This window comes from Buteo buteo, chromosome 8 (assembly GCF_964188355.1).
Source record: "Buteo buteo chromosome 8, bButBut1.hap1.1, whole genome shotgun sequence".
Taxonomy (NCBI): Eukaryota; Metazoa; Chordata; class Aves; order Accipitriformes; family Accipitridae; genus Buteo; species Buteo buteo.
Window position 1 is genome coordinate 12,392,657 of NC_134178.1, and position 19,408 is coordinate 12,412,064.

Below are 19,408 nucleotides of genomic sequence, written 5' to 3' on the forward strand. Positions count from 1 at the left end.
TCACAGTTACTGGCAGGAAACCAGCTTCTGGTTTTTTTAACCCTCTCTACTTACTGCCAAAGCTGTGGGTTTTTTTAACAAAGAGTGCAAGAGATACATAAAGTGCCTGTGAGTAAATCTGAAGTCCTTTATTTCCTGAGAGCTGCAATAATTAGTGTACTCAAGTAAAACACATATATACAGCTTTTGGAAAATCAGTGCTTGCAAGGGATCCCCAGCTGTAAGTTGCTCAGCAAGTGTTCGTATTTTTTTGCCTAGTACTGTAGGAGACTGCCCACTTCTGGATGTGGGGTATAAACAGGAGCAGAGTTTGTTAAACCTGGCCCCATTGGTGACCAGTTGGTACCCAAAAGATACGACCCTCAGTGCTTTGGAAAACCCTTTTTGGGGGAAGTGCAGGACAAACCTCATGTAGAGACCCACATTGCACATGTGTGTCCTGAGGGACACAGTGGGGAGTGTGTCCTGAGGGACACACACAGTGGGGAGTTGAGCAATCTTTAATGGTTTCAAGAAGAAAGCATGCAGGGGGAAAGGGGAAGCACAGGTTGAGATCACTGCTTATGTCGAACACCCAACATCAAACACAGGCTCTGGGGATACCCCATGGCACTTTGCTGGTAGAAACAACCTTAGTATTCATCCACCACTGACTTAGAGAGCACTAAGATAATAAATTCCATTTGCAGTGAAAAACAAAGGATGTGTCTCATCACACAAAAGTTCTCTTGAGTAATTTTAATGGGTTGTACATACAAAGAACATCTATTTCCCAAGCAACATATAAAATCTGAACAGATATATATATATATATCCTTTTGGAACTCCCCAGCTTTTGGAAAAGCTCCAAAGTAAGAAGTTGCTGATTTGAACATAAGAGGAAGAAAAAGAAAAGCCTGAGCTCTTTCAGCACTGAATTTTCCAAAAGCTTATCATAATGCTAAATATCTTGGTTAAACAAAACTGAGGAAAGGTTGGTATCAGTTGACAAATCCTTGTGACTTCAGCCAAAGAGTAGCTTATCACCGTGGTTACAGAAACAAATATAAATTACTGAAGAAGCCTAAAAGAACTTAGGAGCTTAAAGACCCATCATATGTCAGCTAACAAATGATTTAAGGAAAGACAGAAGCTAGATGAACTGACTCATACAAAAAAGTAGTTTGTAATACCAACATTTCATCCCTGCTGCCATACAGAGGTCAAACCACCTGCCCAGTGCTTTCTGTTACCTTCTCTATTATCTCTGCTGTCCCCTCTGCTACTGCTAGTAAAAATAAGTAACAATCTTGACAATCCTATCTCATTTTAATGGCAAATATGAGAAAACAGAACTGTTAAAAGAACCTTACAAAGACAACATTAAATATTAATATAGTAAACTCTCATAGAGTATTACAGTCAGAAATACTTGAAGTCCGCTGCAAGACTTTTCCCATTAGGATCCAGCTGAAAACAACAAACTAAATTCATCCCTGGCAAAATTGCAAGACCTCTGGCAAGTGTGACCATGATCTAGTAAAGATCAGAACACTAAGTGTTCCGTTAGACATTAGATAATATTTTCTTTTTTACCTTCACAGCTTCTTCCAGGCCTTTCTGGATGCACATCAGCAAATCCTTCATTGCAGCTGCACTGGTAAAACCCCAGTGTGTTATGGCATGATGCATCTGGGGAGCAGTCATCTTCTTTGCTTTTGCACTCATCATAATCTGTTGGGTATATTTAAGCAAAAGGCAAAGGTGGAGAGTGTATAAATGAAAATGTGATGGTTCTGAAACTGGAGCATGGTTGTATCATCACGGTGGGATTACATCTCTCAGGTGTGATACTCTATGTGTCAGACAGCTGCTGGGTCTAGAAGAGCATAAGGATGTACAGCCATAAGTGGGACTCAAAAAGCAGGACTAACCACCTGCTCTATGGGGACCTGTCCCTGAAACAAACCATTTGTTTTAGCACAGGTTCGAAGAGGGCAGGCACTCTACAAAGCACTACCATGAGACAGTCATATTCTTACTAATTAATGGGATATGTAACTTTCCAGATTCACAGCTGTGAGGGTAACAGGCAAAGAGAATGTACAGGACGGACCCTATACATGTTTCTGAAGTCATTTTGCATGAGATTCTGATTGACAGCTTATAACAATATTCTTTGGACAAATATATCCTGTTAAGGATATAGAAATTGTTATTTGTTTCAGAGATGACACATCAACTTGTGAAACAGCATTCAACAGCAGTTAGTCAGGAGACTAATGTTTCTTGTTACCAACTAAAATTACATATAAAGGAAAAGAAGTTGTACAATCAGCCATTGTGCTGGTCTTGGTAAAGTGATGACTTTCATCTGAACTCTCGACACACAGGTATGTGAGGAAAACACATAGTCCCAGGGCAGAAGAATTCACAGGTTCATTTATTTGTTTCTTGGGGTTTCTATCTTATGAAAAATTATCAGTGCAAAGCAGAGAGTAATGTGGTTCAAAATTATTTTAAACAAAGCTAGCTATGTCTGTGTACAGGGGCCTGCTTCCACTGGTAGCTTATAAAACCCTCAATTTGTGGCCACTGTTCCTAATGTACTTTCTTCTCTATAAAATTAATGCTAGCTATAGACAAAAAGACTAGTTGGTTTTGTCCTATTAGATTAGGAGTACCTCACTTCTTATTTCATCTTTTGATGTTCTCTGAAAAAGTTTTTTGGATGGATAAGCAGGAGCAATATAAGGAGAGAGAAAGGCTTTTCATCCCTCTGCTTTGCAGATACTTTCACCTCAAAAAATACAGATTAATAAAAGGCTTTATCATCTTTCTAGTTCTGAAGAACTATCGGGATACAAGCTGCTCCTTACCGTTTATGGAGAGACTGCTTTTGTCAATTGTGAAATAGGAGCTGTGTTCAAAGGCATCCCGAAAAGTGGTGATGATGTAGTAGATATCCACATCTTCTGCAATCAGTAAATTAAAACTTACCACCGTGCTCCCATTAGTAATACCCGTTATCAACACTTTAATCAGGTTAGCATCCATCTGCTGAAGAACCTCAAGGGGCAGAGATTTATGTACCTGGAGTAAAAACAAAATGAATGTGGAGATGGACAGATAGAAGCAATTACATTTTAGACTTTGTACACTGTCCAGAAGAGAGCATATGCATTACAATTGTGCTTCATACTCTGGAGGGAAGCAGCAGAAAATTGACCTTTTGCTTTATAACATTTCCACTCTACAGCAGCTGAAGGATGTGGTATATATTTAACCATGAATATTAAACAAGCTAAGCAATTAAGATACCTCGTCTGTCATTTGGCACAGGTCCTTGCCTCTGGTAACAGCAAGGGAGGGAGGAGACTGCAGGGAAGCTCCCATGTTCTGCCTCTCAAAATGCCTCCAGGGAGAGGGGGCAACCCAATTTGAGGAGGAGCTGCCAGTGGAAGTAGAGATGCCTCCTGGCACTCCACACTGCATAGATGTCTCAGACGGCTCCCTCAGCTCAGGTACGTTACAGCTTAGAGCAGACCACCCTCAAGCCTTTCTTCACAGGTGATTTTGCACCAGAGCCAAGCAAATAATACCTCTTTTTAAATGCCCGGACCAGGGTAAGGAAAACAGAAAGGTGTTTCTTTTCATCAGCACTGCCACACAGTTCAAATTCCTGTCAAGCTAGTCTTCAGTTTGATTTCAGAAATATTTCATTAAAGTCTTCTCTGAGGAGTATCGTATTATTTTTGCAAATTCTGACTGTCATCGGGGCACACAGCCCTGGCTTATGGTCCTCTTCAAGAGTCCAAGAGCCAGGCTAGGAAATGGCTCCGCACTATTTTGAATAGGAACAGTCACCCTCAAAGTATTGCAGCACCAAATCGCAGCTGAACTTAGGTCAGTCTAGAGAAATCAATAAAATAAACATTCACAGTCTGTACACAGTAACCTTGGACTTCACTAGTGGCCTAAGAAAGAAAACGCCACCTTTTTCAAAGCACACTGAGCCTTAGTCATGATAGCCCCAGAAGCTGCCTCCTTTACCACAGTGGAGAGCAGGACGGTCAGCTTTCTGTGGGATGGGAAAACACAGCCCTGTGTGAGGCTTTACATCAGCTGGACTTCTCAGTCTCTCCACTGCCCAGCTCAGATGGAGGCACCAACCCCTCTCGAAGAGATAAACAGACTGGAGCTGTATGTTTGACCTCTTCCCTTTCCACCCTCCAAGGCTGGGTACCTCTGCAGGGCAGCCACCCATGGGAACATCTCCTCCTCCTCCTCCCACAGGAGAGCAGTCCATGGGGTAGGGCACCTGGACATATGCAGGAGCCCTGGGGGGACATACAACAGCATTTGCGTTTCCAGCACCATTCCCCTTCATCTCCAGGCCCAGCACCAGCCACAGGAGGAGCAGACACAGGTCAGATGGTATCATTTCCCGGGACCAACCCCAGACAAGACACAAGGCTAATATTAATTCAGCTTTAAAGGACATGTTGAGAAAATATTATACACAGAAATACAGCCTTTTTCTGAGAAACTAACCACAAAGAGAGACCAGTAAACATCCACAAGTTCTCCCTTCAGTCCTTCTCCTCTAGTCGCCTAGACAAGGGGCCCGATAAGACAGCACTGGACTCCCTGCCTACCTGCATGTCCCAAGGGAAAGCAAGGCACACACATGCACAGAGCTTTGCATGCCAGGTCTTCCCCCAGCGTATAACCACAATGCAGGTAGAGTGCATACCTGAAGACCACATGCCAGGGTAAGCCCAGGCTGTGTGATACCATCCATCAATGTCCTGAATTTTTTCCACTAGAATTGTATATTTTCTTCTCTCCCTTTCTCCAGAAGATGCTCACAGATCCTCTGTGTTTCCTAATATCTCTTACCTACGTCTGGGAAATCTTTTTACATTCTTCCACACTTACAAATAGAAAGTGCAGCAACAGAAAGCATGGGATATAACTTTCAAGCCTGCATCAGGCAGGTAGTACAGGCTGTTCTGAGCTATTGATATTAAAATTGCACTTAAAAACTGCCAGCAACAGTGCAACAGGAGACTGTCCACAGTAGAAGAGCAGCTCCCAGCAGCACGTGAAGGACAAACCCCATGCCATCTCTGTCAACCCTCCTGAGCCTGGGATACACAGAGCTGCCTTGTATTTAGCAGCCACTAGCTTCAATGCAGGACACAGAGAGACGGAAACACCTAAATTTTTGTGATTTCTCCGCATACTTGCTCTTTGCTTTTACCCTTCTATGGCTGTTAGGCTCCCAGGAGGTGCCAGCAGAGAGAAAGTCACAGAGCAGCAGAGCAACCACATCGTAAGGGCCAGATGAGCTGCACTTAGCCCAGGAGAGATCTGGCATGTAGCTGCCCTGCACAGGAGAGTCACTCCTCTTTCCCAGCACCTCGCTTTGCTTTAGGCCCTCTCTTTAGGGTACATCACTCACTTCCTTCCCTAGCTCAAATTTCCAGAGAATTAAGGGGCAGGTGGAGGCTACGCTGCAGTCACCTCCAACCCTTTCTTCCCCTACACGTCTTCTGCAGGAAATATCTGGAGCAGCAGGGCTGGATTTCAGCCATGAGTTTAAGGCAGAGCTTATGTCAGTGGTGTAACGCTCAGGGCTGCCGGCAGTGACTCCTACCAGGGAAAGCCTAGGGAAGAGGCAAGGCAAGTGTCAGCGGTGGGAGCCAACAGGAGAAGCAGCCTTGTTTCTCTTGCACCCACACACAGAGCTGGTGTATTTTGTGCTGGATTCTCCCAGGTGATCACAGCTTTTGCACACCTGTGTGCCAAGCCTGACTTACCTGCCCGCTGTGTGTTATCCAGCCCTGACTTACTTGCCCGCTATGTAGTATCCAGCCCTGCAGACAGCCCCAGATTTTGCAGGCACGCTGCAGCCTTTTTCTGAGTCGTCAGAGCTGATGTGGGTTGCATGCACTCGGTGGCAAGGTAACATTGCACGGAGCAAACCCCCTGCGTGCAGCTGGAAAGGGCTCCCACATGCCTGGAAGTCCCACACAGCAAACCTTGCAGTGCCTCATGGGGCACGCAGGCAGAGCCGGGAGGATGGAAAGAGCTAACTTCCCTACGAAAGCCTGGGCAGACCGTAGGCTGTCTTTGTCAGCCCCCAAATCTCCCGTTTCACCAAGCCAGGGGGATTTTGGGCCCCTTCTCCTCTCTCTTTCTGCTGTTTCGCAAGCATGTACTGAAAAGTTGGAGGTCAGCCCTAAGTTTTAATCTTTCATAGTTTCTGTCTGAACTTCTGGACATTAAATATGCACATCTGGGACATACTCCTAGCCCATCTCCGACTTCACCTGTATTTCCTTCTCATCTAACCTGAAGATTTTATTTTATAGGTGCCTCTTTTTACCTAAGGCTTGGGAATTTTTTTTGTCTGTTTTTTGTTTGTTTATTTTGTTTCCATCCTTATTCGTATTTTTCCTCACAAAGCTGGTCTCGGAGCTTGAAAAGTGTCAAGGGACATTCATGGTATTTGTATTTAGCCACTAGGTGACAGTACAAAACCCTTTATCCAGAAGGCTACATGATTTCACAACAGGTACCACACCCTAGGTTACCAAAATAATGGTTGATGAACTGGGGCTAGAAAAAAAGGGAAAAAAAGACTGAACTTTTCAGAAGGAAATATTCAATATATAATACCCTTGAGTATAAGGTTTTCTTACTAGGCAAATAAATTATCTTGGGATCCATCATTGTATCTACAATTTCTGTAGCACACAAAGGAAACACAAGCAATGCCAGACCAGGAGAAATCGGTATGCCAGAAGAAGAACCATGAGAAAAGGAGAGAACATGAGCAAAATTAACACCAGCAACGAGGGAAAGGAATTTCCCTTGCTCAGGCAAAAAAACAGGAGGCAGATAAAGTCACAGCCAGATGGAAGCCACACTAAAACCAATTTAACAGGATGGAAAAGGCCAATAGGTTTTTTGAGCAAAAGGAAAGTGGCAGACCCAGGCAGCCAGGCTCACCCCACGGATGGCTGTGGCATGTTTGGTGGATTTTTGGGACCAACCATCCATAGGTCCTAGGCAAAATGTCAGCAGCTCTTTGGAGCTATTGTGGGTACCTGCACAGGAGCCTGCATGGCCGGCAGAGCAGGGAATGCACGGGTGGTCTGGAAACTGGCAATAAGTAAGTAAAAGGTACATTAATTTGAACAATCCTGCATGAAGCCTGTTTTTTCACTCGAAGAGAAAAAAACCCTCCTCACTGTCCGTGCTATGGCTGCACCTTCAGAGAGAAGGTACTAGAGCACATATCTGCCCAGCCACCACTACCAGCAGCTTTAAGCGTGTCCCAAATTGCGGATAAACTCAAATTAACAAAAGGGGTAAAATTACACTGGAATAAGAAACTGCCTTAATCCCTGTATCAACACTCATTTCACATTCAGATAGCTTTAACTATCATTTTACGTGCATTAAGCTATATCAAACAAAGGCTATGTCACTTCCAAATGAGGGGGTCACCTTGATAAGGCAGTATCATTTATCAGTTTCACACTTTTTGTCACTCAGTTAAGTTTAAGACACCCAAATTCAAAATAACCTTTCCACTCAGGAATTTAATGCACCTCAGTGAATGCATTTTCAATTCAAACCTTTTGTTTTCCTGATTCATTTTCTTGAGGACAAGCCCTAGCTGCCATGATATTCTTCTTGGCTCTTGCAAAAGACAGGCTGAGCAAAACCCAAGAAGACTAAAATACTCTCTTGCCCTTAGCTGTGTTGTTTTTCAGTTGCATTGCAAGGAGGATGGTGAAACTAGTCTGGACAATGACAATACAAGTTGTCACATCAAGTGTTTACCTCATTCTTATCTACATATTATTTAACAGACGGTATTTCCATTTGCTGTGCTGCCAATTTAACCACATGGCATTTAAGTGCTGGGGCAGCTCTATGCTAAAGAGCATTATACATATTAGGATTTATAAATCCTCTGAATTGTAGATGGTGACTCCAGAGAGGTTTAAAACAAAATCTCTGGCAAAGTTTATTTAACTGGAACCTGGTAGTGGTTTTAAAGTCCATGAAACTTTCCTCACTTACTTTAAAGCATCAATTACTGGCCCTTATAACCTGAAAAGAATATATGCAGATCTTTCTATTTTCTTAAACTTCCTTTTCTTTGGCATCTAGAAACACAACGCTTATATTAAAAGACAATATATTTTGCCATATGCAGTAGCCTATATACAGTGGCTCAGCGGCAGATGGAATCAACACTAACACATCTCGCCAGCTGATCCACAAAACCAGTGCGCTGGAAAAAGGAGTTAGTTCCTTATAATCGTAAGTGACTGTTTTCTGCCTGAAATTTTGAGAACTGGGTAAAACTGACACAAAACTTACTGTAGTTGCTTTATGCAAGCTTTTTATAAATTTTCCAAATATATTTGTATCCATGATTTTCTGAACTAAGGTATCTGACTGAATGAAGAAAATATATTCATTTTAGTCCATTTTAATAGTATGCTATTCCAAAATAGCCTCAGGCAGAGAGTGATGCTGAATGAGAGTGAGGTCAGTGGAGAATTGCTCCCCTTTCACTTTGCTAACCATGTCACTCTCATTTTGTGACTGTTTTTCTGATGTGACAGCTTGGGGCCAAAACAAGTCTAAGGAAGCTGTGCTCTGCTAACACATCCAGAAAGGTGCAAACCGGTAACAACCAGTGGGAAACTTATTCGATATCCAAGAAAACATCATGCACAGCTAAAGGGATCATGCTTTTCCCTCCTTGCAGTCGTCTCTAACCTCACGCTGGCCCAACCTCTGCCCAAACACACGCTGCTGTCACTGCATCTGCTGCGGACAGCTGTAGTTTGGTGACAGGTTGTAACTCTGTACATGGTGAGAGTCTGGGGAGGCCTCTGCAGGATTTGAAAATTCATATGATTGTCAGCAATGGATTTATTGTCATAGTTTTCAAGGCCTCTAACAACACTGACAGTTAAGGGGAGATAAGAAAGGCAATAAAGCAGCCCAGCATAACCAGCCTTTTTCCAAGCACAGGTGTGTTTGAGGAAACACCAGCAGGAACAAACTTCTGATAAATCAACTAAGAAATTAGAAGAGTGATACTGTCAAAGGCGATGCCTGAGAATTATGAGAGCATTAAAGGCGCAACTGATATTACAGTGTGCTTTGATACCCTGTGCTCTAATTAGAAGTGAGGGCAGAGGTGACTTATCAAGAAACCACTCCCTTTCCAGATACAGGGCTACAAAACCAAGGATAACTATAAGAAATGTCAGCCTTAAGGTACTATCACAAAGGGTAATAACAATCATGGTTTATTAATATACTGCTGTGCAGGGCAAGGATATCAGAGCACTTTGCAAATATCCATTAACTTTCCACCACACCGTTGGAGGAAAACAATAAGCCAGTATAACCAGGTATGAGAAGCAGAGGAAATGGAGGCACCAGAGAATCCTCAAATCCTGATCTCACTCTAAACCACAGCTGCACACTCATCCTGCAGTCTCAGACAGCCAGGGGAACTCAGACCTTACAGATGGGTCAAGGGATGCACATGTGGCATACAGCCTTCATGGGAAAAAGATCGTACACGTGGTTTCATTGAGACTGGTAACAGGTCACGTCCTTCTTAGCCACTTACTTCATCAAGAAAGAGCTGTGCAAAGGTTTGGTATTCCTCACTGCTTGTATTGCTAAAGCCCAGGGAGTATTTCACATTTGTTATCCGTACTGTGCCACTAAGTTTCTGGACAGCTGCAAAGTAAGAAAAAGACAGTTTAAATGCGTGTTCCGTGGACTGTAGTCCATGGACAAGTGTGTGACAGTCACCGGCATGTCTGGCCACATGGAGTGTGCATCAACTCATAGCAGCAGAAAGCCAGCCCTCTGAAATGTAGCCAAAACCCCAAATGCCTAAACATAGGCATCCAGCACCTTAGTCTGCCCTCTCCGACCCCCAGATGACTCTCATAAGGGCACTGACCTCCTGTAGGTGTTATATCTGCCAGCTCTGTCTTGGATGCTCCAGGGCGTCTGAAATATTGCTCTATGGCTATGTTCAGGCACCTGAATTGCTCTCCTAGACTCAGCTAGCTGTCCCAGCTCCCTCTACACACAATGAGGTGACACCAGTCCCTCCAGAGGGCAAATCACTGCAGCACCAAGGTCCTCCCTCCACCCTCAGAGGAAGGCTAGACAGCTGCCTGAGATTAAACATCTACATTTTAGACAGCTATTGTAAGATAAGATGAACCTCAACAGGGTGTACGCTTCCTCCCTGAAGTTGTATCTGCTGAATCACATTAAGGTAGTCTCAAATGTCTTAAGTTATTTCTCAATATCACTGGTTTTGACATTGTTACTACAGACACTGAAGGTGATCACAAGCAGGAGAGAAAGGGCTTCTCAAGACATGATTCATACCCCTAGCATCCTTTTAGTGACTTGCCAGGCAACCTGACTGCCATCACCCTATACTGTGACCATTGCCAGCCAGTTGTCATCACGCTGTCTTCCAGCTGCTAACAGAACATCACTCCTAGCATACCAAGATCTGGTGTTTCAACGTTTTATATAAATATAGGATAGTCTTCACCAAAGACTTCAAGAACTCTATCATCTGGCTAAGGCTTCAGTTTAAAATTGTTTCTGAATCAAGTTACCAGTCTTTACTTCCTGGTGTACTAGCTTGCTTTCCTCCTTACACATATCTGTCCTGATTTCAACAGTATATAAGGCACCAGGTTCCAGCTCTGAGACTGTCAGACTCCTATACTGAGTTTTAGCCTCCCATATTAGCTGCTTTTTCTGAAGCAGCAAGAATTGAAAAGCAGGGCTCTGCATAAACTCTGTGGACCATGTTACATCAAAGGTGGTTCTAATCATATTGGGGATAATAATCTTTTGAAATGGGACGGATACTAGAGGAAAAGAAAGAGTCATCAAGTAAAGCTTTGGAAGGGAATGGAGAAAGTCGTGCCCACCTAAAGCAAGCCACCAAAGCAGGCTTCCTTTATCCCCACATACTTGTGATCCCAAAGGAACCCTCACCACTACCAGTCAGATCAAAGGATCTGGGCTTGCTTTTTGCTATGGGTTCTCCTGTCACGTGAGCCTAGGTACTTAGGAGATAAACCATATTCAGTTATCTGATGGTGAGAGGGGAAAATGTTCTGAACAATTTTCAAGCAGACAAAAAAAATCAGTATTTAAAAGACATGAAAGGCGACGAAGAGTTGGCTGAGGCTGACGCTCTAGGTCAGAGACGTTGCCACAAGGAGGAGCTATATATTAAACTTCACCAAACACGGATTTTTGCCCTCTGAATTTCCTGCCCCGGGCTAGTGAGATACCACTTTGGTGGCTCTTCCTCTTGTTCCCCAGGCATAATCCCTTCACAAGCTTCTTTCCCAGCAAAAGCACTTGGCTGAATATTTGATTCATCAGGAGAAAAAAACAAGCTTGTATAAACTGAACTTGTTTGTGTAGAATTCTTCAATTTGTTTTCCAGCTGGAAGAAAACGACCTTTGCTATTTTTGTCAGTTGAAATTAGCTATTTTGATATTTTTTTTAAATGAACATTTTTTATTTTAAAAGAAAAAAAAAAGCCAAAACCCACATTTTTTTAACTCCTCCCTGCATTGAAAGGGGGTATGGGGAACACAAAGCAAAGTAGTAAATGGAGCTTTTTCATTCAGGTCAATATGTTTTTCGGTCCAAAGTTATTTTTTTCCTCCATTTGGCCACCGAGGTCCCAAATCAGTTATTTGCCCAGCTCTGTTCCCAGATCTCACCCATGCCAGAAAGAGCGAAGGACACAACATGAAGAAGAGAGAAGACAAAAGCTGAACAGGGGCATCAGCATGGCAGCCCAGAGCTTAGCAGGACTGGAGAAGTGGACACTGTGGCACTGGTGATCAGGACTGGTGGTACAAGAGAGGCTGGAGAAGCAGCAGAGCTGGCCTTACACAGCTGAAAAAGAGGTTTACCAGGGAGAAAGGAATGAGGGAGAGCAAGAAGTGGGGCTGGATGAGAGGAGACACCCAGGAACGGGAGACCATAGGTGAGGGGAAGAGAAAAGAGCAGAGAGGAGCGCAGTTTGGGATTGGAGAGATATGGACGGCATGAGAGGCACAATAAAGACAAGCAGAAACAAAACTGAAATAGGTATCACTTACTAACACACTAAAGAAAAATACATTTAGTGATGGGCAGAGACAGTAGCATTCATATCCCAAACAAAACCGTAATTTAAAGACCAAATCTGACTCTAACCTTGAAATATGATTTAGCTCCAATCAATAGAAAAATCCCCCAATTAGCTCCAATACATCTGCACAAACCCAAACAGATTAAGCCCTCCCTGCCAGCCTAGTTACTCTCAATTACAGCTCTTGAAAAAGTGGCTTACAGGTTTCCATGCAGCTCCTGCCCCACAGGGGATTTGCAGGGCTGTGCCTAATCCATCCTCCACTGAGAGGAAGAGGAAGGCCGGTCATTTGCCTTCCCAGGTCTCTCAGGTAATTCCATAGGCAACCGCTGCTGCTGCAGTACCCTGGTGCCAGAGCATGCAGGAGAAACCAAGATGTGTGGCAAAGGGACAAGCAGCATATGTTTCGATGAGCCACGCTCAGTGCACTGCACGATTTGAGATGAGGAAATGTAACATCGACAAAGCTAACTGCCAAATTACCAGGAAGAGAAATTATTTTGACATGCCGATTTAGGAAAAAAAGTGCCAATTCCTGCAAGAAAATAATTTTGACACAGAAAAACTAGTTTCAGACGCCTTCATCCCAGACCACTGATTCCAACTGTGTATCTTTCCCAACTCCGAGTGAGGTTTGCAGCCGAATTACCACGCGTGCAGGCCCCCGCCGAACGCATACTCACTGCGGTCCATGGCTGGGCCTGGCGTCAGGCTGGGAGCTGGAGAGACTCCTGGCAAAGCTGGTGACCCCAGGGCTCCAGCGGATTTCTCAGACCAAGAGCTGTTCTCCCTTCCCATCGCGACGTGCTCTCTAAGAGTGACATTGAGGGGGGGAACGCCAGCATCCCCCGCGGCCGGCAGAGCCCTACCGGGGCCACCTTGAGAGCTGGCTTCAGGCACACCAAAAGCTGTGTGACTTCTGGTGGTAGCAGAGGCTGTTTGGCTTGGAAACACCAGCAATGGCGAACTGAGCTGCTCTTGCCCGGCCGTGCCCGTGGGCCCACTTGTGAGAGCGGCCGCTCGCTGCAGTGCACCGGGGGAAGCCTCTGCCACGGAGCTTTGCTGCGATGGATTTACGGCCGCCTGCCCCTCTGCGCTGATGGCCAGTTCCTTGCTGGCTGAGACCCCCGTGGCCGTGGGGCTGTGGACCCCGAGGAAGCCCATTTGTGGTGCCAGGCCTTTTATCCAAGGGGCTGGAGGAGCGCTGGTGGGAGAATGACCGTGGGGTGCTTGCTGGTCACCCAGGGTCAGCGCAGCAGGGAGGTGATCGGCGGTGCTCATCTTGGAGCCTACAGCAGCCGCCATCTTGGTGGCGGCAGGGGAAGCAGGGCCTGCAGGGCTTACTTCTTCAGCAGAAAACTCTGTGCTGTTTGTTATTTCAGGAGCCACCGTTTCGGTGAGAGGGTCCACAATCTCACCTGCAACGCAGCAAACACACAGTGAAATGGGACCTCAAAGTGGGTGAGGAGGCACCAGGGCCTGGCCTGAAAATGGGACTGAGACCACTCAGCCACGCGTAATAGCATTACAGAAACATGTCTTGGATATTTCATCAACACATGATTTTTATGGTGCTGAATCTGGTTTATGCCTATACAAAGAAGCATATTTGATTCCTGGGTCTCCTCTTCTGGTTCTCAGGCCATGGATCATTACAGTGGGAGGAAATCAGCCCCAGACATACCAAAAGAGGAGAAAGTATGCCTCATGTACTACAAAGGTGCATCTATATATACATTGTTTGCTATATAAACAGGTGCAATAAAAGCAGAGGTAAAAACCCACAGCTTATTCCAACCTTTCATGGCAACAGGAAACTATATGCCAGTCTTTTGCTCACCCTCACAGTTTCTTCCAGGTCGGGATGGATTCGTATCCATGGTTGTCTTGCATCTGCACAGGTACGAGCCCATCAAATTGATACACTCCGCAAACACAGAGCAGTCATTCTCAGCATGAGAAGCACATTCATCCCAGTCTGTAAGACCAAAACCAGAACACCAGTCAGATAGCCTCCTTTCTGGCTGCATTAAACTAGAAACAATCATAAAGTAGTCCTTTCTTCAGTTTTTGAACTTATGAATGTGGTCTTTTTTCACCATTTATCTGACAGCCAAGCTCTGAGTGATGCAGAACGCTATCTGTGTTGTTATTCTCTCACATAAAAATCAGCCTTTGCCCTTGTACTCTGAAAAGTATTTTCTCCAGGTAAAGATTTTTTTAATAATTTTTTTTTAGAAGTAAACACTTGAAGTGAAAAAAATATTGTATGTCTGTACTATAGCTATGTCAAAAGCATATATTATACCAAGTTCTGCATACAGTACCTCCAGATACATCAGGTAATGAATAGTTCTGTTACCACTAGCTACCAGTAGATAGAATATTAAATAGAGACTTAATCCAAATAATCTTCTGCTTCAAATAAAAGGTAAATGCAAGTAACTCCCACAGGAAGCACTCTTCAGTTCTTAACAGAGGAAGTGCTAAGGGCAAAAACTCTTTTTACAAAAGATTTCTTCTCAAAGGTAATACTGTAAAACTATGACCCCCTTTCTGGTAGTGTCAGAAAAGAGATCCTGGTTCATCAATGCATTAATATGCTCTAAGGGTGTTCCTTATGTCTAATTTCAGCTCCTCTGAATCAATTAGAGATGCTTCTTTCATGGAGTTATAGACCTATTTTATTGCCAAGTCTCTTCACTCTTGAGGGATTTAGATCTGGTGTCTTATATTACCATTCACACCCTGTTCCAGCAAACATGCAAAGGCCGAGATAATGCTTTGGACACGAATAATCTTGGTGAATCCCATGTAAGCCCTCCCTGTGTGCACTCCCTTGTGCATACACCTTCACTGCCTCAGGGCCTTAAGTGAGGGAGAGCTGAAAACTAGACTGAAAACTGCGTCTTGGGACAAATAATTCTGATCAGAGGCTAGAAAATTGTTTTGAACAATGCATTATCGTAAGTGCTTGTTCTGCAAACATGCAGACATTAATCACTGTGATTATTTCTCTGAAACAAAGTCCCATTCTAGAACTTAATAATTTATGAATCTTCAAAGAGAGATACAATTGTTCCACCCCCTTCAGTTGTGCTATCCCTTCTGACTTGTCACCGTTGCTGTTTCAAAGTTGAATTCCCTGCTCTGCTGCTGTCACTAAACCAAGCACCTAGCCTTTTGGTGGCCAGGCTCCACAGAGGATCCAGGTGGCATTGCTCCACTGGTGCAAGAGGATCTGTGCGGGCTTACTGTCAAAGGGCATGTCCCAGGTCTCTCGGGGGTCAGGAAGCAAAACAGCCCATTATACAAATCTTTTCTTCATGTGCTTCACTCCTCTGCCTTATTTTCCACATTTGACTCTAGGAAACTTGTGTCAAACAAATGCTTGTTTGGTCAGAGCTAAGAAATAGACCCCTTTGCTCTACTCCCAAGGAGGAGTTGGCTGTGCTCCTGGCTAAGAGTGGTGCTACTGGAAGCCACCTGGTTTTCTGCTATTAAAGTAACAGTCCTGAGCTATTGCCTTCTTCCTCCCCACCCTTTCGGTCCCAGGATCAATAACATTTGTAAAGTATTTGTAAAGTATTTTGGCAAGACGCATCAGCATCTTGCAAGTCAGTATCTGCTACCACTGTGACATTTGTAGGCTTCAGGTGCAATTTGTCTTTCCTGGATTTTTTCCTGTCCTGTTCTCCTTAACCTCTATATGCTTCACAACTCCAAAGGGAGTTTTCCCTGATCACAGCAAATAAGCTTTTAAGGGCTCAATACACTGGAAGAGAATAACCCATTCTGTCGGCTTTGGCAACTTTCTGAACACTAACTGGCTCTGCCAGCTGGGAAATGTGAAGCCAGAACTTAGCCCTTTGAAGATAAAAACGGTGATTACTGAAGATCAAACAAAGGCCTAGTTTAACATAAATTCTATGCGTGTTTCTTTAGTCGTTTTCACTGAGAGGACCCTTGGGAACTTCTCTGGCTGGATTTCTGTAGTGAAGATGTTAGATTTCTTTTCTTAAACCCTGGGCCAAACGCAGCCCCACAGCCTTGAAGCACAAAACTGTTTAGAGGGCATGTGTATCCAAAGGCTACAAATATTCCACAGTAACCCCATCTGCAATTCAATTCAAGAAAGATATGGCAAACTTCCAAATTCTCACAAAGAGGTGAGGGAGGAAAATTAATAGGGAAACCAAGGGCTCCACTCCTCCTTAAACACAGTGGAGGGAAGCTGTTCCTGTAGGTACCTGGGGACAGCCAATGCTCCTTCATCCAATCCCTTCTGGGCTTATGGATAAAAGCCCATGGAGGAGTTCTTAAGTCATGGTTTTCCCTCCAACAAACCACATACTTGGTCTTTCTATAAAGTAACTTTTGTGAAGAATGCTGGTAATACTGTGTGTGATCAGAACACAAATGCTGTGTTCTTGTTTGAAAAAAAATAATAAAAATTACCTTCCACTGCAGTGTTTTGCTGATCCACCAAAAGCACAGAGCCATTGTGCAGGTAAGAAAGCACTGGGTCAAATGTAGAGGCATCAACTGGAAACTCGGGATCCTGCACAGTGATTCTGAGCCTCACAATGATGCTTCCAGCTTGCAGGGATTCAGTCTGCACTTTCAGCTTCCCAGATTTGTATAAAGCAGAAATGTTGGGTGGAAATGAATTTTCAAGCTGAGCGAAGGGAGAGAAGCATCAACAGTTAGGAACCCAACAGGAATAGCTCCTTTTAAAACTGAACTATGGCGGTACCATTTTAAAGATTTATATATGCACAACATAGAAAATGTTGTAAAAGGAAAAGTTTCAAAGTGTTTCAGAAATCTTACTTTTCAGAGATTATTGAGGCACAGAGAAGTGTGAGTCTCCTTGGTGCAGCTAGGTACCCGTAAAAATGGTACCCATCTGACCACTGGTCTTACAAACCAAATTTCATTTTGGCTCAAGAGATTAAAATTCCTTCTGCCCCTGTTTGCCTGCATCAGAGCTGAACTGGCCCAGTAAGTCAGCATGCATCAGACCCTTGATGTTAGCTGTGTATGTCACATAAGCTTTTTGTCCCAAGCCTCTTATATATTCACCTCTGCGCTCCCAGACACTGGAACTTGGTCAACTCCACTGTTGCTGGAGCAGACTCTGGTTTGATTTTTGACTACTAGCAGCTAGCAGTCCCCCAGGCAGTACCCAGGCAGACTTAGCATCAGCCAGGGGCCAGTCCCAATAGGCAATCTGAATGTGACCACCGGACTTTGGAAGACCCAACCACATGGGTACAGGATGGTTTGTGTCAGTGCCAGAGAATGGTTCAGGAAATGTTTCGTTTATGAGTACGGGCATAGCTTTAGCTCCCAGCAATTATTTGAAACTCACCAGTCCAAGTCCAGCCTGCAGCTGAGTCCAATGACAAAGAAATCTCAGGATGAGACAAGAAAACTGGGGACGGGTGACTTCAAGAAAATGTGTTTGAGACAGCCCAGTTTCAAGGCAACATCACAACTGTGCCATGGTTGATTACCAATCCGGTAAGTAGACACATCAGTTGAACAAACGGTGTTACTCTGAACATTAAAGCTGGCATACTGATGTTCAATATTTGAGCTGTGCAGGAGTTGGCAGTTTCACCTTACATCTCTAGAAGGCACCTCCGTGCTTGAGCCTTTTGTTCCTACATCCACCTCAAAGCATGCCTCTGAGCATGCAGTGAGGCACCATAAATCAACACAGCTTTCCTCCTGTTCAGCCAGAGTTTGCTCCAAAAATTCCTACACACAAGCTGTTTAACTAGTCTAAGTTCAGATCAGGGTGAGGAGGCAAGAAAAAGAGAGGAGAGAGGAAGTAAGAGGGGGATGTCGTGCTCCCAAACACCCAAGGATGCAGAAGCAACACAGATGGGCAATACTCCTTTTCCTTCCCAACCTCATGATGCCAGTTAGGTCTGCATTAGTCTCAGAGAAGATTCCCTGACAAAAGTCCTCCTGCACAACAAAAGCAAACAATTTGCACCTATTGGAAATAAAACCATGTCAGGAAGTTTAACTTGCTATTTCTCATGAGCAAATGCCTCTTCTGTGCTGCCTTTGAAGGTATAGCTCCATTATTTTTTTTTCCTTGGCTTTATATTCACATATGTTTATGAGTCCCCCCTTGTTTTGGGAAAGTCTTGTTTTGGATGGAGATCCCAATTCTTTTGCATGGGCCCTGCTCTCTACAGCAAAACTGTGACATAATGTGGCATCTGAAATGTTCCCCCTGTTTGGGAAGCTGAGAGCTGGTAATAGACTTCATGACTCAAATTTTGTTTATGGCTGATTACACCTGAGTATGGACAGTGGCTATATGTGTGCATCATGCAATGAATGGGGCTGGAGAAGAAAGCCTCACCCAGTCACTTTTCCTTAAAGAAGAGCAAGCTCTGGGAGCAGTCAGACAGTTATTGAGAAGACAGCGCTGAAATGAATGCCAGCAATGTCATTTCAATAATCCATTAAAAAGCCTGAAGTCAATTCAGTGTGAGTTTATTGCCAAACTAAAGATCCAAGGAATGGAGTCCCTGTTGCATGCCTGCATTTTTAATTCCTTTACTCTTCTGTAGGGGAAAATTCTCATTGGCTCCATTGCTAATAAGGCCAAGGGCTTGATGTGTCTAGTCAATTGAATTTTGTTTTAATTATTAAGAAAGGTCACAGGAAACAGTATGATGATTTTCAAGGGATATTTCAGCCAGGCATAAAATCCTCTATTACATTAAATAAATCCTAATTTGGAAAAAAAAAAATATATTACCCACAGATATTTTAGCATTACCTCTGCAAGCAACAGTCTTGAAAATTCTTCATATGCTGAGCTGCTGGCATTATGGAAATCATCAGTGAAGTTGTAGTTGAGAATCCTTACAGTAACACCAAATATCTTGGCCTCTGTAGGACACAATATTAAAATACACAGTGATAAAGTGGAAGAGGAAAGGATTCAGTCAAAAATTATATACCCAGACCAAAATCTCAGATGATGGAAGGAGAAGGAGGAGAAGGTTGAGAGAGTTTAGTATTAAACCAAGAAAATGAAGCCAATATTCTGCTACAAGCTTCCTATACATTGAGGAGATGCACTTACATCAGGACCATAAAGATATTCCGGTGCTTGATTACAACTGCATGAGAACTGGGTATACACATAT

At 43.8% G+C, this 19,408-nt stretch overlaps 1 protein-coding gene across 3 annotated transcripts in view; it reads right to left on the reverse strand.

The window, feature by feature from the left end:
* UMODL1 (uromodulin like 1) overlaps positions 1-19,408 on the reverse strand; it is a 49,993-nt gene that overhangs the window by 13,415 nt on the left and 17,170 nt on the right. For all 3 annotated transcript variants that reach the window (XR_012651263.1, XM_075033652.1, XM_075033653.1), the window contains exons 8-14: positions 19,036-19,148; positions 16,686-16,905; positions 14,068-14,205; positions 12,911-13,645; positions 9,659-9,771; positions 2,859-3,072; positions 1,576-1,713 (exon numbers count right to left, since the gene is read on the reverse strand). Coding sequence is in view for 2 of the 3 variants with exons in the window: in XM_075033652.1 (XP_074889753.1) it covers positions 1,576-1,713; positions 2,859-3,072; positions 9,659-9,771; positions 12,911-13,645; positions 14,068-14,205; positions 16,686-16,905; positions 19,036-19,148 (1,671 nt within the window). In the remaining variant the exon portion in view is untranslated. The remainder of the gene's footprint in view (positions 1-1,575; positions 1,714-2,858; positions 3,073-9,658; positions 9,772-12,910; positions 13,646-14,067; positions 14,206-16,685; positions 16,906-19,035; positions 19,149-19,408) is intronic.